At 45.2% G+C, this 27,408-nt stretch overlaps 1 protein-coding gene across 2 annotated transcripts in view; it reads right to left on the bottom strand.

The window, feature by feature from the left end:
- TMED6 (transmembrane p24 trafficking protein 6) overlaps nt 1–26,253 on the bottom strand; it is an 89,046-nt gene extending 62,793 nt beyond the window's left edge. The window contains exons 1-3 of one of the 2 annotated variants that reach the window (XR_015302465.1): nt 25,845–26,170; nt 5,276–5,402; nt 3,119–3,270 (exon numbers count right to left, since the gene is read on the bottom strand). Coding sequence is in view for 1 of the 2 variants with exons in the window: in XM_086945765.1 (XP_086801891.1) it covers nt 3,119–3,270; nt 5,276–5,402; nt 25,845–26,060 (495 nt within the window). In the remaining variant the exon portion in view is untranslated. Of the gene's footprint in view, nt 1–3,118; nt 3,271–5,275; nt 5,403–25,844 lie in introns of both variants that reach the window. The other variant, XM_086945765.1, reaches the window with a different exon arrangement.
- Between the last annotated feature and the right edge of the window lie 1,155 nt (nt 26,254–27,408).

The raw sequence follows: 27,408 nt of genomic DNA, 5'->3' as shown, positions 1-27,408 counted from the left end.
CAGTTGGACGGGTCTTTGTGGCTGCAATGATCTTTTTTTAGGAGGGATAAGTACCACTTGCTCATCTTCTTAGGACTACAAATTGATAACGTTATGATTTAACAGTGTCTGTTACAAGCTGGTCCAGTGTTGTAATTTATTGTTTAATATAGAAGACTGGAAATGGGTTCCTGGGAGCTCATGAAGTTGTGATATTCCTTATCCTTTTAATCATTGCTTCTGCTGATACAGAAGAAGAAGTCAAACGTTTGGTGTTTCACCTCTCATTATGCCCACGGTGTGCTGGAGTTCAATGGTAATTTTATGCTTGATTAATTCCTAATTTTTTTTTGCATTCTCCGGCACGCATTTTAATTTCTTTGCAAATCCTAAATAATTCAGCAGTTCTGTTGCTTGCCTCGGAGAGATATTTGTCTTTTGTCGGATCACCGCTTTCTGGTAAGTCTTCAAAGGGATTTTTTGCATTATTTTGTCCTTCTCTAAACCAGATTTCCTCCAGCGGTGTTCTGGCATTCTCCATATCTTTTCAAAGCCAGATCTCTGTTAGACTATTTATTGACAGCCTTGTTATAAGTTCTGAATATGTGGTCTGTGACTAGGGCCACCACATGAAGAATTTTTATGAGCTCTTCAAAGAAACGATCAAAAGTGGTTTGGGTGAAGTGTATGCTTCGGGTTGTACGACGTGCATTAGAAATGCTGTAAGGAAGGGTGTGATTGTTTTCTTTCACTTAACTAGGTGCTCAGGCACCACCCACCATGTTGATTGGTGTGTGGCTCATAGGTATCTACTCCTAAGGAGGGGGTATTTGCACTTTCTAGTCTAGCTGTTGGGAATGTGAAGTGTTTGGTGAACTTCTGCAGTGAAGGTTTGAGTCTTGATGCTCCCAGCCTAACTTATGTCTGCTGTTGCTGCTTGATTCAAATCAGGTACAGATGGATCTCTTAATGCTTGCAGGGCCTCTTGTAGTCCTCTACTGAGTTTTTGAAACTAGAATGAGGATCATGCTATGGAGGGTCACCTAGATGTTCTGGTTCAGAAAGCAGAGTATCTGAATTCAGTGTAGGATCTAGGTCTCTTAATGGTCGTCCACTGGTCCTAGTACCCTGGTAATAGCGTGGACAGGGCATTATATATGAACGAGGAGTCTACACAGTCATTTTCCTTCAAAGGCCAAGACAGAGTTTTCTCTTGGTTTAGACCCAAATACCTCTCACCACATCAGGATGTCCAACCCCATAGGTCAAGCTGTTGTGATAACCCAGGGAAGCCGAGAGGACTAGGAAGGAGGTTGAGTAGCATCCTGCTCCATGTATCAAATGTCCTGTACATGTGTAGAACTCATTACAGCTGGGTTGCATTTGTGTCCCCATAAGGATGGTTTCAGGCCATGCTGGGCCTCATTTCCCACGTTTCCACTTTAATGGTACAACTACACCCAGTGTTGTTATGTCCCCATTAAATGAGTATTTGGTGGTTGCTCATTTGGGAGAGGGCATGCAGTTCCTGGATTGCTAAAACACCAGCACTACTTGATTGTGTTTATCAGGAGAACTCTGCACCTGGGACTGTTCATGTCCCAGCTCAGGTTTGCGAAGCCCGCTCTTGGCGCAGGACAGGGACCTATGATGGCCTTCTTGTGGTCTTCATCCCGCTGAGTGGCAATGGCGAGGGAAGGTAATCTAAAGATATACATAAGGGCTGATATGTAAGGGCTGATTTTGCCCAAGAATACTTTATTTCATTTTTTGGGGTATGTAATAACATGTTTTGTTTGTTTACTGGGTGAAGTTAAAGGTGTTTTCTGTTTTGGTGGGGAGTGTGCCCAGATATCAAGTAAGGGGTTTAGATAATGTAATCATATAAGTCTGCTAAGTATGGGACAAGAGGTACTCCAAAGCTTGATACATAGGAAGCTGTAATGAGATGTATACTTGCATGTCCAGATTGCTCTACTTGACAAATCAGTGGAGTGAGGTTGGCTGAGCAGACGAGATGCTGCACCTGATGTTTGTGGGGTAGGTTTTCAATTCAATCTTCTAACCTGCTTAATGTGTACACCTTTTATACTTCTGGATGTGTCTGGACTCCTGTGTGAGGAACTGTCAGCGTTTCTGGTACATACTTGCACACAATTGGGCCATCTCCTGTAACACATTAAACAGGTATGAGCATACCCTTGAGAGTAGAGTAGGAATACACTGGAAGCAATGGGGAACAGGGAGATGGAAGATAGCATCACTCTTCCTTAACTCCCATTTTCTTCAGGTTGCTTTCTGCAGCAGTGCTTTAGCCTCCTGCATGAGTAAGGACTCCGAGAGTGTTAGGAAATGAGTCAGCTTAACTGCTTGGTTACTCGAAACCTTACATCATGCTTCTCCAAGAGATATCCTTTGTGTACGAGGAGGGAAGTTAAGTTCTGCTGGGTCAGGTGAATGAAACGATGTAGAAGTATCTATTCGAATGAACACCTGCGTTAGTGTGTCTGAATTGCTTGAAGTGTGAATGTGTAAGTACATTCTTGTTGTTAGGGTTATTAAGGTAAGTGGCTGAGGGAGCGCTGAGGGGATTGCCAGGTTCACCACCAGAGTGCTGGGCACCGGCCCAGCTGCCCGGCATTGGCTGGTGGTGTGTCCAGAGACCATGCCATACGTGTATAGGTCTATGGAAGTCAAGAGTGCGAAAGGTCAGAAGTAGGCTGACCTCAATCCGTTGACAAGCAGATTATTTTGTAACTAAAGACAAGGCCCCTGCATGCTCCCTCTGCAGAGGGGAGGGGGCCTAATTAAGAAACACACTGAGCAGTGCAAATAGGCAGATTGAGGGACCATGTAACACTCGCTCTTGGGCCATGCAATCCAGATGAAAGCACCATTTTTTCATCTCTACTTACGGGTGAATTATAATGTTAAAGGATGGGACCATCTTTGGACATCTGCGGTTTGCCTGCACCACACATTATCTCCCATTTGCCCAAAGCTCTGGTAAACCTTGCCCTTTCCCCCCTGCTGCACACTTGCTTCTTATCTGGTGAGCAGAAGGTTTAAAACAGTTTGCTGTCTGCATACACAGCACATAGAAGCAAAAGAAAAGGCGAATTAATGCTGCAGTTATTACCTCAATGGTTGCAAGGGTGTCATTCAGCTGCTGCCTTTCGGTCTTTTGTTCATGTTCCGCCCCAAATTCATCATAGAAGACACCAAAGTTAAGATAGACCTGCACAGAGCCGAAGGAATTCTGCCAGTTATTCAAGCAGAGCTGGTAGAAACCTGCAGGGAGAGAAACAATGGGGTTATTCACCTATGCACATATAGACTCTTTCCTAGTATGTGTTATTGATTGCCGTGAAGATAACCCCTCATAGAAGAGATTTGTCTTCGAAAAGCAGCAAAAGCTATGTCTGTTATGTGCTGAGAGTTTTCTATTAGGGCGCGATGGGACACTAGAGCATTTTTCTTGTTAGGGCACTGCCATTTTGTGCAAGGCGGTCCTTGGTATTAAAAACATGACAGGATAGAGGCCAGAGGCTGGAATTATTCTTGCTTGGCGGATAGCGGACTAGAGAGAGTGAACGGGTGTCTGGTGGTAGAGGCAGATTGAATCTCTGCTGTGGGAAGTACAGATGTTCTGTCATATCTCAATGATGAGGGGAAACCGAGGTATGGCCCAGTACCACCCATCACTAAATGGGGCTTCCTAATCGTTTTGCTTACTCTGCGAGGTATGTCTACATTATCCAAGACAGAAAGTCAGTTTCTCTTATTAAGTAGGTTTGTGTAATGTTCATTCCCTTTCACCAGCACTGTGGACGGGTCTGACAAGGAAGTGAAGATTAGGCGCCTAAAGATCACCTGTGAGTAGTGTAGGCATTGGACACTGCCACTCTTCCTCTTACCATAGGTTAATCGGTGAGGATGTGGTGACTTTTTGTGGAGTCCAGTACAGGCAGTGGGTACTGGACTCAGATAGTCTTTTACCACTGGTGTCTAGGGGCTAAACCTTACTACTGAGCCTGCACTGAGCACCAAAAGCATCCCTTTAGCACTCCCACTACAAAAATTGATAGGGTGAACTTTTGGTGGGGCGCTTGCCCTCTAAAGTCATGCAGGTGACCATTCCATCCAAACACAGGAAATATCAGAGCTGATCAGACTAAAGGTTAAAACATAGGTAGGCCAAAAATGATCGACACCACTAACATAATCTAATGTGCATCTTATGTTCTTATTTCAAATCGCCATCATACTGAAAAACACTCCACTGTAACATCGGCTTGAGAAAAGAAATCCAATATGTACAGCCATTGGTTCTCCCACCGGGAGCCTACAATGTTTTGTGAAAGTAGATTGGGAAGCCCAAGTCTAAAGCCTGCACATGTACAGGATTAGCATACCTCCTGCAGCTGCCTATGAGACAGGTCTTTTAAGGGCAGCTCGACCTCTGCGAGTGCATAATCCCTGGTAATGAAATAAGAAGCCAGATCCACCCACAGCATGGATTCTACTGTTTCCAAGTCACATGCAGGTTTATAGCCTAAAATGATTTATGCACGAACGTTGAAAGTTGAAGAGCTGTCAAATTTGTTGAATGGCTCATTTTATCCCACATCTCTAGCTCTTCTGCAGGAAAGGCCACGTTTGCCATAGTGTGCTGCCTTCATGTTATCTTTTATATATAGCAACCTGTGCCTCTTGTCTTTCTCAATTGCCTCCTCTGATGCCGACACTGGAGGAAGAGTGTTGGCTTGCTGTGATGTGTCTCACAGTGCCCCTTCTCAGGGCTCGCTCTTATGCTACCCTCTCAATCATGGTTTGCAAAACACCCAAAGGCGTATGGATGAGCCGGGCTGGCATCTGTGTGAGGCACGCTTCCCGCATTTACCAAGTGATGTTCTTCCTGCGATCACATCACAGTCAGAGATGGAGGTTCAAAGTATATCTCCTTCCTGGGGTCTGGAAGCTTACAGACATCTGTGTTCTCCATGCTGGCTGGCACCCACTAATGACTTAACCATGCCCATAACTGCTGTTTTGGAAAGGCCCGCATTTCTAGCCACCAGCACTCAATGGATTGCTTCTAAACAACAGCTATGGTCAAGGTAAAGTCTTGTCTGAGATGCAAAGCTCGGTGCTTGAGTTGGCTTCCATCCCTATGTGGTTAGGGATGTAAAGGTCTTCCTCAGTGTCACCACTGCCATCTGGGAGACCGACAATCCCTTCCACAAGCCCAGCTACCCATACCATACCACACCCCGGGAAGAGGACCAGAACTAACCTGTTTCCTTGGTTTTGAAGTTGATCTGCCCTCGGATTTCCTTGGAAGTGTCGATGAGGAAGCCCTGCGGGTCGTGTGCTGTGGCGGTGATGTGTTTGTCACGCATGATTCCAGACGACCACTGAACCTGTCAATACATTGGAATATCTCATTACTCGGTGTGATAACATGCAACAAACTCGTGGACAAGACAAAATACCACCAGCCCCGTTCAGAATAAGTTCAAGCACTCTGCCTGTGCTTCTCCTCATCACTTAAAAGATGGCCCTGGTCTTGCAGTACCCCAGCAGCACAACTTCAGTGGTGCACTTTGCAGGCACCTAAATAATTCGCAACATTCCCTTTTAGGGTTGCTTTCTTTTACAGAGAAAAATAATGGACGTTGGTCATTTTTGAAATTATTTTGCAAAGTCATGAAGGTGTTACTTGAATAACAATGCTGTGTAAAATCTTTTAAATTCGAGATTAACTGGTAATTGTGCTTCTGTTTTCTTTAATAAACATTTACGAGTAGTTTAGAATCCTCAAATAAATTATTGAAGCGAAGTTTTATTTGTTGTTTTTAGTTCAGAAGGGGAAAAATACTGACCTTTGCAGATTATTTTATTTGTTTCACTGGCTTTCACAGAAAAACACCAGTCAGGCAAATAAAATACTAACCAGGTGAAACCACATTCCTCGTACATCTTCTTAGAACCCGTTTGACTCTATTCACCCACACAGCCACGTAGTAATGTGTAAATGAAATCTCATTTCAAAAATCTGTGAGCATCACACCTCAAAAAGCTCTTATACCAAGTTGTGCCGTTTCACAATACTATGTATTTTCTAAAGGCTTGTCGTACAGAGCAGATCCGAATGTTGTATCTCCTGTGATACTGCTGTAATGCAAATAAAAAGGATTCTTTTTCAATTATAAAAAAAAAGCTCCCTATATGAAGGGCAGAACTGTCCTAAGTAATAGGAGAATAATTCGTCCCCTTGGATACAAGCATCATTAAATCAATGTGCCTTGGTGCATTCACGGTTGGACAAATGGACATGCCTGAGAGATGGGCATTCCCTGGCGGGATCTTTGGGCCTTCCTGATTGGTGTGACGGCGGAACACGTATTCACTGACAGTTACGTCGCTCCGCTGACTGGCATCCAGCTGTAACCCTGCCGACCTACCTCCATGCTCCTGCTCACCCTTTGCTTTGTGTTGTGTGAAAAAGAAATCTATATTTAAAGTTCACACATTTTAATTGTTTTTTAAAGCGAGAAAGGTTAGTTGCATAGATGCGATATTGTCACATTGTGGGTGTACATATAAAGGTCTGGAGCGATTCTTGTTCTTTGTTTGAAATTAAATAAAGCAAAACTATAGATTAGAGATTTTGGCCCGTCTTTTATTTAACCTCTCCAAATTCAGGATGCTGTGAGTATGCTACACAGGCAGTAATACCCTCCTCTTTAGACATGTGAGAAAGCCTCTCCTCCTGAATGTTTAAAACCGAAAAGCAGACATTGGCCACACCAGGATGCAACGTATTGGACCAATAGAGCATCCACGGGCCTGTCAAATGTTTTCAGCTATTTTGCATCACCTTGGAGCTAACTGCTTCAATTGACACAGTAGCAATGGCGGCTCATTTACAAATGCGGCGCTTGTTCAAAATATTGCTAATTATGCTCACCCGGTTAGGAGTCGGTCTAACATGAAGGTCAAACCACAGGCAGAGAACTTGGGAGCCTTTTTGTGCTCAGCAGGTGTCGGTGGTGGAGAGCGCTTTGTTTGCTCACTGTTAAAAGCATTGATTGATTGTGGAAGGCGACGATAACAACTGCTGAATAAGCCAACTGTCTGATGTATTTATTTCACAAGTAAACAATCTTTGGTAAGCGGCATGGAGATAACATGACTGCAGGACTTCATTCTGTTCCAGGAGAGAGAGTTCCAACCAGGGGAAGGGGAAACTAGAGTAACCATTAAAGGCAGCCAGGCCGCAACCAATCACAGGGGTCATACGACCTCTAAACGTGTTATGAATGGAAAATGTCGATTCAAATCATCTTCATCCAAGACCGAGACCTCTTAGAGACAGTCTCATGCCCAGCCACCCATGGATCTCTTCTTAAATACTCCTAGCTCCAATTTGCGGGGGAAAACAACATCCAACGGTTTCCTTCCTATTCTGTTTACAAACTTGTTTATTAAAAAAATTCTTCTGACATGGCATGAGCTAAGTACAGATTAATTAACTGGTGTGAGGTTATTATGGAATTTTGGGTTTTCCAAAGTCTGGATGCTGGGAAGGGCCAGTTTGCCTTTTTATTGTGACGTTTTCAAGCTCGTCATGGTGTGTTATGTTATTCATTCATAACACGAACCCTGCAAAGCCAATCTTCACCTGTCATTGATTACTTTTGAATAGTGGTCATTGACTGTGTCCTTTTAGGGCAACAGGTAGTAAGTGTGACTTCCTATTTGGAAGTTTTCACCGGATGAATAAACTCTTGGACAATAGTGACACATAGTGTGTTCTGGGGACGCAAAGTATACATGTGTTTAGAGTGGTAATTGAATGTGCACTACATATTGATGGTCAAGTGCCTTTAACTATTTGACAGTAAACAATTTGTGGCCACTCATGAATGTATTTCCCTGAATATTGTCCTTTCATTCTGCTTCACCAATGAGCATTGAGGGCGTTTGCTTCTGTCAATGGTTGATGAGAGCATCTCTAATAGACTGGAAGATAGCCATGAGCATGTCTTACGATTACAAAGTGGCCACTGTGCATATCTTCCATTCCACAATATCACTTGTGGTAGCGTTGTTACTGATCAAAATGGTTTTATGTATCAGGCAACACAAACATTGCATGGATGGTCTGTGGGACAAAAAAATTTGAACACAACTACAAAGTGAAATTTGACCAGCGCGAGGGCATCAAATGTAGAAGGTCAACAAGTTTCAAAAATATTACTGTGTATTATTAGATTGTTGTTCATTTCACAACTGCCGCCACCCCATCCCCCCAAAAATGTTCACCACTACCATAAGACACTGAAAGGGATTCACCCATTTCATCTGGTTAGAGCTCTGTTTGGTTGCTCCTTACCATATGGAACTATGGCCTTACCCTACATTCATATTATCAAGCATTACTGTGATGCCTCATAATCCTTTGGGCTTGACTCTTCCTATATTCCTAGCACTGACAGGCCGAACTGCTCCTGATGATCAGTATGGTTTGTACATGACCTGAGTGTGCAGAAGGCTGTTAATATCTTTGGGGCATTCTGTGAATCACATGAACTTGAGATTAACACCTCTAAAACAAAACTCATGTCCTTGAATCCACGGAAAAAATGTAAAGGTAAAATTATCCTTAATAACATCCCCCTAGAGGAAGTGGACGCTTTTACCTATTTGGGCATCTCATTACAGAACAATATGGGGTGGAAATGCCATACAGACATGGCCACCCTGAAATTTCAACAACTTGCGGGAGCCCTTGCATCCAAACATAAAACCTCCTTTACTAAGCCCATTACACCTGTCTTGGAGATTTACCAAACAAAAGTAGTAAGTGCCACCCTGTACGGATCAGAGCTCTGGGGATTTTCTAACTTAACCCAATTAGCATCATCAGAGAGGAAATTCTTACGAAGGTTGGTTGGCGTTCCACAAAGTACACTCACAGTCCCGCTGTTGTTTGATCTAGGCAGGAAAAATGTGGTTGATATAGCGAGACTGAGGCCATTTTTGTATTGGAGGTGTATTTGCACCACCCCTGAATTGGTTCACTATGCAATAGCCCTGAGAGATATAATAAAGGCAGACAGATTTCATGTAATCCAGTGGCTTAATGAATTAAGGACACTTCTAAAAGATCTGGACCTTATCCAGCTATGGGAAATTTCTGACACAATAACATTCCCATCAAAATAGCGTCTGAAAGAAAAATATTGGGCAATGGTCTGTGAGAGAGTCCATACGAGCAGTATCAGCACCAACCTAACTGGCTGCTTTCTTGATTTTAAATCACTTCCCCACTGTGAGGCATACTGGGATATTATTGAAAGGCCTCAAGACCGTAAACTATATTTCCAATTTAGAATAGGTACACTCACAGTAAAAGCTTTCAGCTCTAAATGGGTACCACAAGGAAGTGATAAATGTCACAACTGTAAACATAAGGTTGAGTCCATAGCAGATATATTTTTGGAATGCCCTCTTTATTGTGCTCCGCGCCGTAAATGATTAAAACCAATTTGTTCAAATTTGGGCACACGGAAGCATAAAGATGCCCTAAGAATACTGGAGTCTGATTGTTCACCTTGCATAGCTGTAGCAATTGCAAAATTCTTAAAATGGTCTTGGATTATACGCACTCGCACTTTTCTACCTCATGCTGCTAGCTAGTAATTATCTGTGTTTTACCTGAAACTGTCTTTTAATAATGGAGTAATTTCATGTTCTTAAATTATTGTTATAGGACTTCTTTACAAGCAAGTTATTTGTATTTCAAAACAACAGATACAAGATATTTAATAACCCTTTTAACTATGTGATGTCTATGTATCATTTATAGTGTAATGTTAGTGATGTACTGTGTGTTGCTTTTATGACTATCTGTCCAATAAAGCTTTTGGAATTTGCATCCCTACCATTAAGAGGTGCTGGTGATGCTCCATAATCCATTGGATTCTGCACCGGGACGCCTCCTTGCCGTTCAACTTCGAACGCAGGTACCGATCCAGCCTATCCCTCGCTGGAACTGCGGGCTAATCCCCATTGGATCTCCGCCCTCCGCCTCAGCGCGAGCTCTCTACCAACCTAGAAGCGCCTAATCACTGCCCCTTCTAGCAGTGCCACGTTGGTCCACGCTGCAGACCACAGGACGCTCAGCAATCCTTGACAGGCACACAGTTGCCCGATTCCCACGGAGCCCTCTCCTAGATAATCACACGCTCAATCGATCACTGTTGATACAGTTACCAGCGCCCAGATGTACCTTGGTTAATTCACCGCAACTACGTCCGTACACCACTGGATTCCCATGTCTCACTCACCAAGCTAATGCTTTTTTCAGGCATACAATGATAGTCCTGATGATGATCCGTTACCCATGAAAGGATCGAAACGCCGTCGACATGATATGTGGGCTCAATACTAGTTCACTATTATGTGCATAATATGTTTTGTTCCCCACATATGTGAAGCAAGTATATCACAGAGTCCCCTTCTTGCTCCATTTTTCGTTTACATGCCTGATGTATTTGTATATGTTTGTACTGTCTTTAAGTCTGTGTAAGCTTTGTGGATACAGGACTGTGTCCCACTGTTTTATTGCTTCTTTTCAACTGGTTATATGAATTATTGAATAAATTTAGCAAGTCCGGCTGGACTTTTTTTGCTATTATAGCGCACATTGTGGCCTATAATTATTGTACCCTTCTATCCCTGTGTCAAGGACCATTGTCTTTCGTAAAACCATAATCCATTGGAAGCAGAGCCTGAGTGTGCTTTTCTAGCTTGAGCACTATGATTGATGGTCCATATTCTATCAGAAGCAGAGTCCGAGGCTGCATTTCTGTCTTTGAGGTCTGCTGCTGATGGTCAATATTCTCAAAGCAGCAAAGCCAGAGCCTTCGTTTACAGCTTTGCCACAGTGGTTGATGATTCATGTTCTCTTAACAGCATCTACCTTGGATTGAAGCCATTCACGGTCCATAGTTTCTTGGTTACAATGCCTTGACCATCTTTCTGGCTTTGTGGGCTGCTGGTAATTGGCTGCAGTCTAATAGCAGCAGAGCCTGAGCCTGCATTGCTAGCACTGAAGGCTGTCACTGGAGGCCCTTATTCACTTGGCAGAAGAGCCCGAACTCGCTTTTCTAGTGTTAAGTTCTAACAAGGCTCCATGTTCTCTAGAAAGCAGGGTGAGGTCCCGTATTTCAGGCATTGACTGATACTGTTGATGCTCCATATTCTCTTAAGAAGCCATACAAGGATATTCTGACATAGCATGAAGGGGTGCTTTTGATGATCCTTATTCGCTAGAGCAGTGGTTCTTTCTTGACTTGAGGTCCGAGGATCCCTTGGGGTCCGCGAGGCCAACTCAAGGGGTCTGCGACGGTCTGACAAATTTAAATAATATTAAAATGAATCAATTAAAGTTAGTAAAGTATACACAAATAAAGTAGCAAAATTGAAAATGTGAAATCTTTTTCTATAATTGTAAATCGCAAAAAAAAATCTATATTTGAGCATTTGTCTGCTGTATACTTATTTTTGAATTGTTTTCAGGTCCAAATCTTAGAAATTGCTTAGGACCGTGGTAACAGGCATCCAATAATGACTCAAAGGGGGTCCTGGATTCCTGTAAAGATTCAGTAGGGGTCCACAGAAGTCAAAAGATACAGAACCGCTGCTCTGGGAAGCAGAACATGGGCCTGCAATTCTAGTACTGGGGACTGCATTTGATGGGCCTTATTCCCTTGGTAAAGAGCCTGGGCCTGCTTTTCTAGCACTGAGGGATGCTCTTGATGATCCTTAGTCTCTAGGAAGCAGAACACAGACCTGTAGTTTTAGCTTGTGGCTGAGGTACCTCTGATGGTACATATTCCCTTGATAGAAGACCTTTAATTTCTAGCGTTGATGGCTGCTGCTGATGCCACCTATTCTCTTGGAAGCAGGGCCAGGGCCTGCGTGTCTGGCACTGACTGCTGCAGTTGATGCTTCATATTCTCTAGGAAGCAGAACATGGACCTGCAGTTATAGCTACTATTAATGGCCTGTATTCCCTAGGCAGCAGAGGATGTTCTTGCATTTCTAGGGGTGAGGGCTTCTCCTGATGCCACATTTTCCCTTGCAAGAAGAACCTGGGACTGCATTTCTATTGTTGAAGGCCCCCGATGTTTATGTTTCATAACCTCTTGCATGCAGATAGGCCTGCATTTGTAGCATTGATTTCTCATCTCTGCCTGAATTTGTATCACAGGCCCAGATTCCTATAAGTCATGGCTGTAGTTGGTTCTCATTCCGCTCCTGAGCTGCATCCTTAGCATTAAGGCTTTGCTTTGGTTCTTTACCTTCTCTCAAAGCTTGTCACTCCATATATCTACCTTCAAGCCCTAGTCTGTGTTTTCCAACATCTCTTGGGACCATGCCCTGGAATTGCTTTACTTCTGGATTAGACAATGTATGTGGCCTGGTATCGCTAGATATCCAGGACTCAAGCGCGCACTACATGAATGAACAAATTATCCAATAGAACATTTAGCAAAAGCACTTTTTATCAGTATATCATCAGATATTTTCAATCCAGTATGTATTCAGTTTATACAATCATTTCAAAAGATAAGATATACAAAACATTATTACATATGGATATTATTCACAAAAAACAACTTGCTCTGAAAACCCAATGCATTTCGGGGTTTAGCACCCCTTCGTCAGGGGTCAAGATCGAGACATTATTCGATAAAAAATTGAGTGTTGTGTATCGTGGTTAACAGAAAATCTGTGTACTGATTACGGGCTTTCTGTGGAAAGTTCTTACTGCGGCTATTCAAGTCTGCGAGCCTTCACATAAACGTAGACGGTCTCGCTTGTCAGTGCGTCTTGTTAACGAAACGGTTGTTACCGGTTGCATAAAACGGTGTTCCTGCCCGATATGTTGTTTATATAACAGTACACAGATTTTCTGTTAACCACGATACACAACACTCGATTTTTTATCCTATAAACTTACATCCTATACGTTGACCTGGGGTTAATTCTCGAGTTTCACTTGCAACTAGTACTCGCCTGGTTTTCTCCTTCCTACCTTGTGATCTTTTACTGTGATTCGTGGAAATTTTCTAAAATGTCTTCAGCTTAAACTCTGTGTATTTGTTGTGACCTTAGATTGGAAGATATATGCTGACCGTCTTGGGATTCAGAAACGTAAGCTCACTCTTTCTGATGCTCCACGTTACCAGCTTTCTGCCTCCACGAAAGGCCCTGGCATGGTTATCTATTTTCAATTGAAAAAGTTATGCTTCAATGTATATTAGGCGATATTGATGTCCATAGCTCCTTGTACTAGCATAATGCAAAATATGTCTTTACTGAATTGAGAAAGGTGACAATAAGTCTGCTAACTGGCTATGGATTGACTGTGCATCAGTGGATGTAGACACAGAGGAAACACTCTGGTGGCAACCTTACTGAGCAGTGAGTAAATGCTGTGCGTTCCCTGCGGAAAGAGATGGACCCGGGACAAGAATTGGTTTTAGTCGAGTACTCGTGCCAACACGCTGTGTGGAGGTGCTTCTAAGAAAAGCATTTGCATCCTGTTGCTCTGGAATGTGCTGGGTAATCTAAAAGTGGACAGAACATGCATTTGTATGAGGGTGTTGGGGTGAAAAGAATGTTTAGTGATGTTTCTCACCGAAAAAAAGGAGCACGGGTAAAAAAAGATAAATCAAAATTTGTGGTGATGGTTATTGGAGGTGTGGTAATAGATTTCTAGTTAATGGTTTCAGCATTTTCACACAGACCTTCATTTTTGAACCAACTAAATCCTTGCACAGGGAAAGTCCAACTGTATGTCTCAAGAATACACTGTGTCTGGCTTGTGATTGTATGTAAGAGTGCGGAAGGCCTGAGTTTAGAGCAGTCATTATTGTGCTCCAGGAAACCAACCAACCCAGCATATGAAAAGACACAGGATCACACACCCACCAGTCACCCACTCTGCACATGTTTTGCTGAGTCCTGATACAGAGCCCATGGCCAACTTTGACACATTTCTGTTGCTGGCTAATGGGCCTGTGACTATCTGCATGCAGCAGGGGACAAGAGACACGACCTTCTTGTGTGGAAAGTCAACGGTTCTGCAAGGCAAGGAGTTTCTATTATTTCTGCCTTTGGTAGGAACATTGCCCTCTTGCCAAATTAAGCAGGAGGTGGGCCTCAGCAGCAAAGGAGTGTAGAAAGTAGCTCACCTTCTATAAGAGACTTAGAGCATGATTTAGAGTTTGGTGGACAGGATACTCTCTCACAAATGTGATGAATACCTTGTCTGCCATATTATAAGTGCATTTTGTTTCTATGGACACAATAAATCAGGCCCGGTCTTCGAAGGAACAGCACTTAGTCATTCTGGGGAAAAGTCATCTACTGAAGCTGTCACTGTTTGAGCTAGTTCAGGAGACCAATATAAATTGCATGTCATTTGTGTTGTTCACCTGTAGTGGGATGGCCCCTTTACATTGCTCCCCCCATAACAGGGCGATATATTATGTTACAAAGCCTTCCAAGATTCCAGACTCTGAGCCATGTCAGATTTTGGTTTAATCGACCAGGTCCAGACATCTTCTTGAGAAGTTTGGCTGGCCATATGGTGTGCTTGGGGAACCACTACAGCTCCTCACTGTACATAAATGTTAATACTCACACCCCAAGATTTATCATCTAGGCAAAGTCTGGCAACTGTTCCTAAGCTACCTAGGTAACAGTACACCTGGGTTCCCATCATCCTGTTTTTCTCAAACCTGTTCCAAATTTATTAAATATATGTCATGGTGGGGAACAGGCGTTAGCTCTTCAGAATTGTCCGCTGGTTTTGCAGTAGGAGGCACAAACATTTGGGCTGGATATGATATAAATAGCAAGTGCGATAAATGTCCCAGGTCCACTCACAAAAGTAAACACAAGATAACAGCTCTAGCCAGCTTCAAGGTGCATTATCAAGGTGAGTGGTGACAGCACTGCTATGTCTCGGTAATTGGGTGGGTAGGGGCAAATACACCCATCCCCCCGGAGAACTAGTGGGTGACTGGCATGAGGGGGCTTAATAAGTCCACATGTGGCACCATTGAACTCAGGGTAACACTTGAACCTTCCAGTCATACAAGCCAGGTTTCTAATCAAGGAATAGGAGCTTAAATGAAGTTGAATTGACCGAAGTTGAAGTTACCTTTATCAGAAAGTGGAAAATTCTAGCATTGACGCAAGATTTGAAATATTTCTTTCAATGAAAATTGTGTTTGCAAATTACAGAAATAACTGAGAGAAACACAATCTATGTATCCTTCATGACAGGTTTATTGTTGAGTATTTTACACAGATTCACCCAACATACAATCTGAGCATAAAAACTGTCCACAAAACATTTTTCATGTCTTTCTGCATAGCTGCAGCAGAGACGAATGCTTAAGCACAAATTGTTTGTTTTGTTTTTGTGAAAATCACGTTAAGTCTCCAACACTGCACCCACCTGCTCCAATAGGGTCCTGTCCTCAATGTAGACACCTAGAAAGGGACTTTTGAAGGGAAAGGTTTGAAAAGCTGCAGGTGGCTCCCCCCACTGCCCCGGTATTTTCGAGTGGGTGGTGCCGACCGTGGAATACCGTCAACGGACTGGTCGGTTAGGGTGGTGAGGCATCTGGTTTCAAAGGGATTTAGGACCTGTTGATTTCCCTTATTGTTGGCGATCACTCAAGTCCTGAGGGGATCCAATCAGCATAAGGTGACATGGAGGGAGGAGACAGGAAACCTCCAAGTTTCGGTTTTCCTGAATGGGGGTTGAAGAGGTTTTGAGGCACTAGTCCGAGAGGGCTGGAGAGTCCACAGGCAGGCTTTTTTTCTAGCTCAGTGGCGTGCGTTGGGTGGCATGGGGGAGTTGAAGAGAAGTAGGGAAGGCAGTAGGGTGACTAGGAGAAAGAGTGCATGATCGATGTGCAAGACTTTCTACTGGTTCAGAGGAAAGGTGAAGGAAAGTTTAGGTTTTGGTGAATTTGAGTTGGTGGGGGTAGTGTTGGGGTGCTATTGGGTGGTTCAATAATGGCACCTATTTTAATCCTCTTGCTGCTTCAGGCTGATCCCTAAACAACGAAGTTTGAGTGGGTGTTGAGGCTGGAGAAATGTCAACGGTGGAACCGCACCTGGGGAACTGCTGGGGAAAAAACCTGTCCAGAGAGGTGTGTAGTAAATGCACCATGTGGAAATGACCGACGGTCTCCGGACACATGAGCAAGATGTTAATCCTCACTGCTGCTTAAATGGAGTTTGCAGTAATCAGGAATTAATACTGTATAACAACCTAAGATATTGATTGATTATATTTCGACCAACACGGAGTATGACCCGCAATCTACTAAAATCCATACAAAACATTTGCATCTCATTTTACTGGAGAATTTAAAGTGTGAACCCCCCAAAGGAGCAGTGGAGCGCAGTATATAACAGACGAGGCATTATTTGAAGAACCCATATTCAACCACAGAGGGTTTATTGGCGCAATTGAAAGATAATGAATGGTAGGCTCTACCCAAACACAATGGTACTCATGTCACCAACCTCAGAAGGAAGCAAGGCAATGTGAACCCACCAGGATTCAAACGTGTGGCTTAGAGGTCAAACACAGAAGCCTGCAGTGCACGCATTAGTCTAACGAGCCAACAGACCTGTTTTTTGCTCCACTTTAATGTGCCTTTGCTGTGACGTTCCTGGCTCTTCCTTTACCATACCCATAATATTAATTTGTCCCATTGTTAACCTGCGTTTGCCCCACCAAAATTCTGAATTTGCCCCCTCTCTGGTCAGCAAGCAATTCCTTTGAATCCTGATCTTCCTTTCCTCCACCACTGATCTGCCTTGGCCACACTCCAGATGTTCCTTTGCCCTCCCGAGTCTAGCCTCCAGTGCACCCTTAACCTTTCCCTAATCTACCCCTGATTGTAATTGTGCCAACCTGGGCCTACCTTTACCCTACCCCTGATCTCTCTTTGCTCCATATTTCATCTGCTTGTCCCCTATGTCGGACTGCATCAGCCTCATAGCGCAGCAGCAACCCGCTCAGGCTTAAAACAAAAACGGCAGAGAGGAGAAGACAAGATTCAAAAGTTTTTTCTTGTTTCGCTCATAGGATTTGGACTTCCTCCCAAACAGATCATTCTTTGCCTCTCTCTAACTCCTTTTGTCATACCTTTGTTTCACCCATGTCCTGGCTTCTACCAGCCCTTGATTTGCACTTGGCCAAACACTACTCGCATGTCTTTTCCCCTCTTCTACTTCCTTTCATTTTTGGATTGATGCAATCGGTCACTACTCTGTCATTACCTCTGATTCTGGGACCGCTCTCAATCTGACACTATTGACCCATCTTCCTAGACTCATCTAGATTGACATTAGCCGGATGTAACCCGGTATCCTCACCTGACTCCGGGTATCGGCACCATACCGGGTTGTTCAGCCGCTCAAACACGGACCCGGAAGCGTCCCTAGCGACCCGAACTCCACCCCTCTGTCCTCTCTCATTCCAGGAACTAATCCCCTCAGAGGACGAACCGGAAAGACACCCGGTTGACCCAGGAAGTCCCTCCCTTCACCAGGACCTGAAAGCCGGAAAAGCCGAACACCGAGGGAGGAACACCGTCGGGGAAGAGAACTCGTGGCAGGAGAGTCGAACCGAAGCTGAACCAGAGGCGGAGACCGGAGAAGAAGAAGACGAGTGGAGCGAGGACTGGTGGAGTCCACAGGAGGTGGCTGGGGAGCGGCCGCAACTCACTGGAGAGTTGCGGCGGAGCCGGTGAGTACCCACCCCCTGAGAGCAGCCACTGAAGCATTAGGTGCACTGTAAATATAACTTGTCACCAACGGTTCACGCACTGTGCACTATAAAATATTGTATAGCACACCCTTGGAGTGTCACTTCCCTTTTCCTCCACTTTCGGCCATTACCCCTCCTTTCCTACCGCAACCCCTCACAGCCGTCCCTCCTGACGTAGATAACTCTCTCTCTTTCTTCTCCACCATACCGCTGTCCAATACCATACCCTCCTCACAATCGTTTTCAAATCCCCTCACCTCCCGGGTTTCGGTAGCAGTACTCCGTTTACATAGTCCAGCAGGACTGACGGCTCCTTCTTGTTTTCTGTTTCCCTACCGCTCGTAAGCCGTTTCTTGCCATTGGGACTCTTGTTGGGAGCATGCCCATACCACGGACTCTGCCTTAAGGATTGTGGAATCAAAGGACTAAAGCAACGCCGAGGAGGGCGCATTGTGGGGATATCGACAGCAGCAGCAGCGCGGGCCGGGACTGCGAGAACCAGCATCCCAAGCGCTTATCAACTCAGCGCAGCTGGTTTCTCTTCCCACCCCCAGCCTCTGATAGACTATTTACGGCTCGCGGCCCCCGCTTCGCGGGAGCCGCTCGCAAGCCGTTTCTTGCCATTGGGACTCTTGTTGGGAGCTTGCTCATACCATGGACTCTGCCTTAAGGATTGTGGAATCAAAGGACTAAAGCAACGCCGAGGAGGGCGCATTGTGGGGATATCAACAGCAGCAGCAGCGCGGGCCGGGACTGCGAGAACCAGCATCCCAAGCGCTTATCAACTCAGCGCAGCTGGTGTCTCTTCCCGACCCCTCCCGCTATATCAACACGCCCGATCCCGCGCATCGCGGGAAGCGCGCGGGTCGGAGCCTGGGGCGAAGCCCGGGCAAAGGGCGGGCCGTTTGAGGCCGTTAGAGGACGGTAGAGACCGGACCGGGCCTCCCCTCTAACGCCTTACCTCCCAGGTCACCTTTACCGCCCTGCCTGGCCGCCCAGAAGTGGGGGATCAAACAAAATGGCTACAAGAGATACAAGAAGCAAGGCAGCCTCCATGGCTTCAGGTACTTTGGATAATTTCCTTGCCAAGGCAAATACAGTGGTTAATAAGGGACTTATTGTGTTGGAAAAGCAAATTGCGGAGGGTATAGAAAATTCGCATCTGGCTCCACCGGGGTCACCATCTAATGCCAGGTCATCACTACTTCTTGATGCCACGCACTTATCACTCATGGATAGCATTGACCAAACCATAGAGTCCGTCCTACAGCAGCTAAGGACACCATCCAACTCTCACAGGGACAGATACTCACTATGCATTATTGATGAGGCGGAACCCTCCCTCACTGCTGAGCCAGTACCAACTAGGGCTCTGGGGGATGGTCCCACATCAACTGAATACATGGGCCATAGAGAGGACGCTGCCCTGAAAAGAAAAAGATCCAGGAAGCCCAAAGGCGCCAAAAGGGCTAAAGTTGACCCCATAATGAATACAACTGAAGATAGCCTGAACGCCCCTGGAACATCTGTCCTTGGGAACGACATGGAAACGGCGAGCACTCCACCTCCCACTCCGATTCCCTCGCACACTGGTCTATTTATTTCTGGTAGGGCCATTCCTAAAACCACAGAGCACATTATCTGCTCACTCACTGGTATCCTCAAAAGCCTTTTGGATCCTCTCTCCCTTAAATTAGACTCCATAGAGGCTAGACTTATAGCTATAGAAAGACTAAGTGGAAGTGGTGGCGATCAGCCAGGCCCAAGAGTAAGCATACATGGAGCCCATGGGGATAATGCCGGGACTTCTCATCCCCCTATTGTTACAACCACTGTGGCTCCTATTCCACCAATAGCTCCCTCTGGGGAACACACCAGCATAGCCACGGTGCCACAGCCTGCCCCTGTACCCCTTCCTAGGCAACAGCCGCCGGTACCAACTGTAAGGAGGTCGAAGCTACCCGCTTCAGCCAGCTTACCTGGCCAGGAGAGACCATCAAATGGAACAGCTAACTGCCCAAACCGGTTAGCTAGTTCCAATAACCGGCGAAAAGCAGTTAACCTGCCTCCAGAGGCGGCACCCTATACTGTGATTCTGATGGGGGCACCAGAGCTTTCTAGCGACGTGGTAGAATCTTATGATTCCCTACGTAATAAGGTCATCAGTTGGTTAAATATTCAAAGGCCCTTACCACCTAATCTAAAAGGAGAGGTTCTTATGGTTAGAAGGTTTCCATGGGTTGGGTACACTGCCAAGAAATGTGTGGGGGACTGCATAATTGTAAGCTTTAAGAGTCCCCAGGTTGCTACCTACATCTGTAATTGGCTTGGGGGTTCAGGAAATACTTCCATAGAATTGGTTCCCCTGTCATACTTCTACCCCAATGTACGTGATTTGACTATGAGGAGGGATGATGGCTGGACAAGGGTGGGCTTTGCTGTTGATGGGTCAAGATATAGGCCCACTCGCAATGTTATTCCTGCTTGTGGTACCTATGTACACCCCAACAGATTCAGCTGCCTCGATCAGGTCGATTGACTCCAAAAGGGTGTACCCAAAGTATCGCTAGTGAATCTGCAGGCGTCATTGATGACATCATTCGAGAAATGGATGCATCCCCCCGGGAAAGCTTAACTCCTATTGGCTCCCGGAGCCGAGTAAGTAACTTACCCTGTAATCCACCTGGTCATAGCCTATCACCCGTAGTTCCGCCTGGTCCCAACTTAACACCCACTGCCTTATCCATCTTGGAAACATCACTGCAAGGGCCCGCAATTCCATCACCAGACAGCGAACCAGAGAAAACTGGGGGGTTGGGCTCAAAACCTCCAGCCAAAACCCTGAAGGTCCTCTCTTGGAATGTAGCGGGTATTGTTAATAAACTACACACAAATGACTGGGATTCCCTAGTAGGCAGTAGTGATATCTGTCTTTTCCAAGAGACATGGGCCAGGGAACCTCTGTGTAGAGTAGGATATGCAGTTTTTGAAATTAAAGCCAGGTGGAGTGGTAAAGGGAGGCCCTCAGGCGGTTTGGGTAGCTAGTCACATTGGGTGTAATGCGGAGAATGTACCGACGTTCTCGCAAGACATCCAGTGTGTTCTACTCAAGTGGCCTAATGCGGTAAATCTGGCAATTATCAATGTATACTCTCGCCCAGTCAGTGTGGCCATGGAGTCACCTACACTAGAAGATCTATCGTCATTCCTGGGCCAACTCCCCACTGATTGTAAGATAGTGAAGGGCGGAGATTTTAATTGTCACTTTGAACCACTGGAAGGTTTAAAGGAGGGTGCCCTTACTGCTGAAGATGACTTTTGGGGTGTTCGTTATGTCAATCCCCCACCCTAATTCCTGGTCCCCTCCCGCAGTGCAAATTATGTCCCTAACATAAATTTCGCGTTAAGGGCCTGTAATGGATGCACTCCTTCTGACACCCCTTCATCGTGCACCTTCAATAGGAAGGACCATGAATCAAGGTTGGACTACATTTTTGTGGACATTGGTCTGTGGTCCAAGGTCCAGGATTTTAGGGTAATTGTAAGAACAGACAGTGACCACAACGCACTTCTATTAGATATGGTGCATCCTGCACCTGCGGTTGGGTCACTACCGGCTAATCCCAGTGAAGATCCAGGGAATTTGGTTCTTAGCTCTAATAGACGTAGGGTAAAATGGGGGAAACTTGCAACTTCAGAAGAAAGCTTAACTAAAATCTATGAATTAGCACTCCCTAAGCTAAAATAACTGGATGTACTAATTAATCAGCCTAGACCACCAGACTTCAATCAGAAAGTAGCTCAAATCCATGTAGACCTAGTGGGAGCTCTAGGTGAGGTTTTTTACCCAGTGGTAGTCCCACGGAAGAAAAAGACTCGAACTTCAACTTGGTACAATTCTTCCTGTAAAAAGATCAAGACAGAGCTAATAGCCACAATAAAAGCAGGTTCTGATAAGGGTAAGGTTGCCGAGCTTAGGCGGAAATATAGGGAAGCCATGGCAAAGGCAAGGTCGGAATGGGATTGGAACAGATGGCAGGACCTCTCCCAAGCGCTAGAAGCGAGGGATTCCAGAAAATTTTGGTCTTTGGTAAACACAGGTACAGGAGAACCCAAAGCTGCAGTGGAGCCAAAAATTGCATCTTCTGCCTGGGAAGACCACTTTGGCAAATTGTATCAAGATACCTTTGAATTTGCCAATGATGTGGACCCCGATGTTATATCCGATCCTGTAGCCGGATTAGAATTCACCCTCGGCGAGGTGGTCAGTGCAATAGAGATACTGGCGAAGGGGAAGGCCCCGGGACTAGACAGATTGCCCGGTGACCTCTTTAGACACCACCCAGAGATATGGGGCCCGTACCTCCTCATTCTGTTCAATTCAATCGCGGGAGGTATGGAGATCCCCTGTACTTGGCTGGGGGCTGAGATAGTGCCTATTTTTAAAAAGGGCTCTCCTCTTCTCCCAGCAAACTACAGGCCGATCAGCCTCATAGATGTCCCCCAAAAACTATTTTCCCGCCTCCTCCTGGACCACCTTCTAGATTGGATGGAGGAAAATGAAATTCTGAGTCCCCTCCAGGCTGGCTTCAGAAAAAACACGTCCACCATGGATCAGATTTTCCGCCTCGTTCTCCTCTACTGGAAAACTGTGAGGATCGAGGGGGGGAGGCTGTACATGGTGTTCGTGGACCTGAGGTCAGCCTTTGACCTGGTCCCCTGAAATAAATTGTGGGAAGTCCTTAAGGAGCTGGGTGTCCCTACCCATCTACTAAATGCCATAGTTAGGCTCCCTGCCAGTAATTTTGCACAGGTTAGGTGTGGGAGGGATGGAGCGTTGTCATCTAGGTTCCCAGTTCTTAGAGGGGTAAGACAGGGTTGCGTCTTGGCACCAACCCTGTTTTGCCTCTTCGTTAACAGTGTCATATCCCATCTCGACAATGTTAGGGACAATGACGCTCCCTTCTTGGCAGGCAGGAGGGTACCGGCTATCATGTTCGCCGATGATACCCTCCTGCTTTCCAAATCCCCGATGGGGATCCAGCGGATTTTAGATGGATTTGGTCTTTTCTGTAGACAACATGGTCTTGAGATCAATACAGAAAAGACCAAATTCATGATATTCAATCCCTCCCCCAAAACTAGACCTAACCCATCCTTGGGCCCAGCAAGACTGGAAAGGGTAAAAACCTTTCAGTATTTGGGTGTAACCCTACATGAGAACCTATCTTGGGACCCCCAAATAGCAAGATCCCGGCTAAAGCGGTCTCAGCTGTCGGTGCAATTTTGAAGGTCGCAAACACTTCAACTTTTAAACCCATCAGCCCGGCAATAGAAATGTATAAAACCCAAGCTAAAGCGGCCGCTTCCTATGGAAGTGAGCTATGGGGGCATAAAGCAGGGACAGAACTTCTGAGTGTAGAAAATATTTTTCTTAGACGTCTCCTAGCCCTCCCCCGTGGCACACCCCTGCTCCCCTCGAGACTAGACGTGGGTCTCCCCTCCATAGCTGATGATCTGGAATTAAAGCCTTTAAGATTCTGGCACAGGCTTTGGACCACAAGCGAGCTTGCTCACTATAGGCAAGATCTCATTCATGTAATGAATTTGAACAAGCGTGACAGAATTCCTTGGTTGGTCTTTATTAAGAAAGAACTGTATCGCCTGAGACTCCCGGAGTTATGGGAGGTTCCTGAACAGGGCTGCCAAAGGGTTTCCCGTAAAAGACTGGTGGAAATATACAAGGAAAAAAGTTTATCTTCTTTGGCATCTGCACCCAATAATGGCACTTTAACAGACCGATTTCTGGATTCCAAAAATTCTTACCAATTTGAAGGTTTTATGGACATCATTTTCCCCATTTTAGCACGAAAATTGTTCATCCAATGGAGATTAGGCACTCTGCCCATTAAAACTTTTACCTGCAAATGGACTAAGAGGGATGATAAAATCTGTCCAGGGTGCAGCAATCATGATGAGGAGGAAATTCATGTTCTGTTCTTCTGCCCAGCCTACAATAGACCAAGGAAATACTTGCTTGTGCCACTATGTAGGAACTTGGGCATAAGGAGCCATCTGCACTCTTACAGAATATTGAAAACTAGTACTCTGCCCCACATAGTCTTTGCAGTTGCCAAATAGATAATGGCCATGTGGCAGATAAGGAATAAACTACTAAAAGACTGAACATTGATATGAACTCTAATGTTACCCCCCCTTATAAATAGACACCCAAGGAAATTATTTTTATGAAATGTTTTTTAATGTTGAATGTTTTTATTGTATCTTTTATGGTCTAAAAGACCGAAATAAAGAATTTTTGGATTGGATTGGATTGTTTCCCTACGACCTCCGAGGACTACCCCGGGACAACGCCACAGAGACGAGGACGTTCCGGGACCTTCACAGGACGCCTATCCGTTGGGAGCCATATTTCTTGTGTTTCTTCACTGTACCCTGGTCTGTTGACTGTGCTAACTGTAATAAAAAGCCACAGCCATTGCGCACCTTATACAGCCTCCACGCTTGTTTTTCCGGCCCGCCCTACCCCCACGATCACACTGACTAAACGGTCCTTCAGCCTTTCATTGCTAAGATGCTGTACTCCACTGCCTGATATAACTACACTGCTAGGCAAGCTTTATCATGCCAACTGCTTTTACTCAATGACTCAACTCTTTGAGAGTCTTCATGGTACCTCAACTTAAAACTATGGCGCATTTGGACTCCAGAGAACCACAAGTTCAAACTGCAGTCAGCTAAACCCTATGCCTCTTCAACTCCACAGGTGGACAACATAGTCCCTCAACACTACACTGACACGTGACTAGGCTTCAAGGTCTCTCAACACTGCCTGGTAGCCTGATTCCACGGCCACTCAACTCTACACTGGCAGCCCTCTAGACCCAGTGATCCCAGATTTAGTAATATAATGCAGCTGGCCTCTTAGCTCAATACCCCCAGGTAGCTGAACTTCACAGTCCAACAACTCAATACCACCATGCTGCTGGACTCCATAAGAACTCTACATTACCCTACCAAGAAACTGCTTTGTTATCTCTAACCAGCATTAAAGTGCCAGATGGATGTAGACGAGGGTGCCTGAGTACATTTCACTGGGTGAACTCTATGATGCCCTTTCTCTATTGAAATTCCCATATGGATGGACACCATAGTGCTGGTGGTGACCCATCCATACTGAAACTGCCAGATGGACGGACTCTATGGTGCACATGCCCCCTCTGTATTACTGTTAGATGAATGGACCCAATGCTGCCTGTGACCTATGTTACAATTCTCTGATGGATGAACTCTATGGTGCCTGTGACCTCCATATATCACAGTTAGAGATGGTGGACTCTATGGTTCATGGGCCCTCTCTGTATTAGTGCCAGATTAATGGACTCTATGGTGCATGTGACCTCTCTGTATTGGTGCCAGATGGATGGATTATGTGGCGCATGTAACCTCTTTGTTTTGAAGTGCCAAACAAATGGACTCTATGGTGCCTGTGACCTCTCTATATTACAGTTGCAGATGGTGGACTCTAGGGTTCATGTGCCATGGTGCATAAGTGACATGTACATGGACTCTATGGTGCATGTGACCTCTCTGAGTTGGTGCCAGATGGATGGACTCTATGGTGCCTGTGCCCTCTCTATATCACAGGTGCAGATGGATGGACTTGTGTCCTCTCTATAAGCGTCAGATGGCTAGACTCCGGTGCCTGTGGCTTCTCCATATTACACTGAAACCAAATGGATGGACTCTGTGGTGGTAAAACCTCTCTATATTATTTACATTCCATATGGGCTGGTGAACTCTCTGACGCCTTCTCTGTATTATAACTTCCATATGGACTGGCTCTTTAGTGCTGATGACCTGTCTATATTAAAACTGCCCAATGGGGAGCTTTCCTGGTGCACGTATTACAGTACCAGAGTCATATAATCCCCCGGTGGATGGACTCGATGGCGCTTACCTCGTAGCTGAAGTAAAAGTTCCCACTTTGATGTGCAAACTGGTAGAAGCACTCTGCGCCCGCCGGCTGCACGAGGATGGCAAAGTCATAGCGGTCCGCGCCACGGAAAAGCGGCTCATCGCCCCTTTGGCCCGCCAAGGGCTCCGACTTCGGACACCCCACCGGGGACAGCGTGCTGAGCAGCCCCAACAGGAGCACCGCGGCCGATGGGAGCATGCTGCCTTCAGGGTACGGTGCAAGCCAGCGCCTACTCTGGCCTCCGGCGCCAACTCAGTGCGCAAATGTTATAATGTAAGTCTGCGCTGCTCCAAAGCCCCTCCCACCCCAGCCCGTGCGTCCCGGGCTCCCACCTCTGCCGCACGGCGGGTGTGGGAACTGTACAGAAAGACACCTGCATGTGACCGGCGCCTCCGCGAGGGGTTCCACTTTTTTACTTATATTTGTTTTAAAGAGTGCCGCGTGCTGCTGCAAGGCAAGTGCAATGTCAATAGAGCATCGAAGTGAATACCAACAAAATACTACAGAATCACTATATCGATGCGTGTCATGCGTCTATTTTTCCGGCATTTACTTAAACACCCAAAAAGATCATTCTCATTTTTAAATCAGTTCATACAAAAGTTTGTATTTTACGGTACGATAAACCTATTAATGCCACGCCGGTGAAAATAGACGTGGTCAAATAAAGCATGTTATTTGGAACTAATAAAAATATGTTGAAGCACTTCGTTCTCCTATGATTCTAGTATAAGATATTGCATTTACAAATCTCTGTTTACAGGGTCACAGATTCCAAGTTACAAAGTCTTTCTTAATGGGGATGCTTTTTTTTACTATACTGTTTTACCCAGTGCTTAATTTTTAAAATAAAAATAATAAGTGCCTGGGCCCTCGTCAGGAGACCACTGCAGCTTGCACCACACACTGCCCCTGCCAGCGTTGCCAATAATGGTACCGACAGAACTACTAACCATCATACTGTTATAAATGTGACTATTCCAGGCTATTTAAAAAATATATGTATTTGTTGGCATTTTCAGTTCGATACAACAGTGATCAAAACACCGGCAAAGAATGTGGCATGTATGCCAACTTACAGGACAGGAAAAATCACAATAAACAACGGAGAAAAAGAAAATCACAGTAAGATAGAATTTATTGATACAGCAAGAACAAACTCAAACAAGCATTTGCAATGCAATAGGTCTCGCATTACTGAAAGTTTGAGCTATTGGCGTTGCATTAATATTTGCAACACCTATATCTCAAACTTTCAGTGATGCAAGACCTATTGCATTGCAATTTTTTTTATTTTTTTGCAATGAAGTGATAACAAGAGAAAATCGGTAGAGCACATAACAACAGACATAAGAGGGCCAGTTCAAATGGGAGGCTCCGAAAGGAGAAAAGGAGGTACTTAGGAGGGACTACTAAGGCTATTCACAAATCAAAAGTAACCATTTAGAAAGGGCAGTAACTGGAGCCAATTGATAAGATGTGTGGAAAATGGGCGGAGGCTCAAGTCCATACCTGAATATAGCATGTCTGTAAGAGACAGTGCAAG

This window comes from Lissotriton vulgaris, chromosome 12 (genome assembly GCF_964263255.1).
Source record: "Lissotriton vulgaris chromosome 12, aLisVul1.2, whole genome shotgun sequence".
Lineage (NCBI taxonomy): Eukaryota > Metazoa > Chordata > Amphibia > Caudata > Salamandridae > Lissotriton > Lissotriton vulgaris.
This window is presented reverse-complemented; position numbering and strand designations above follow the sequence as displayed.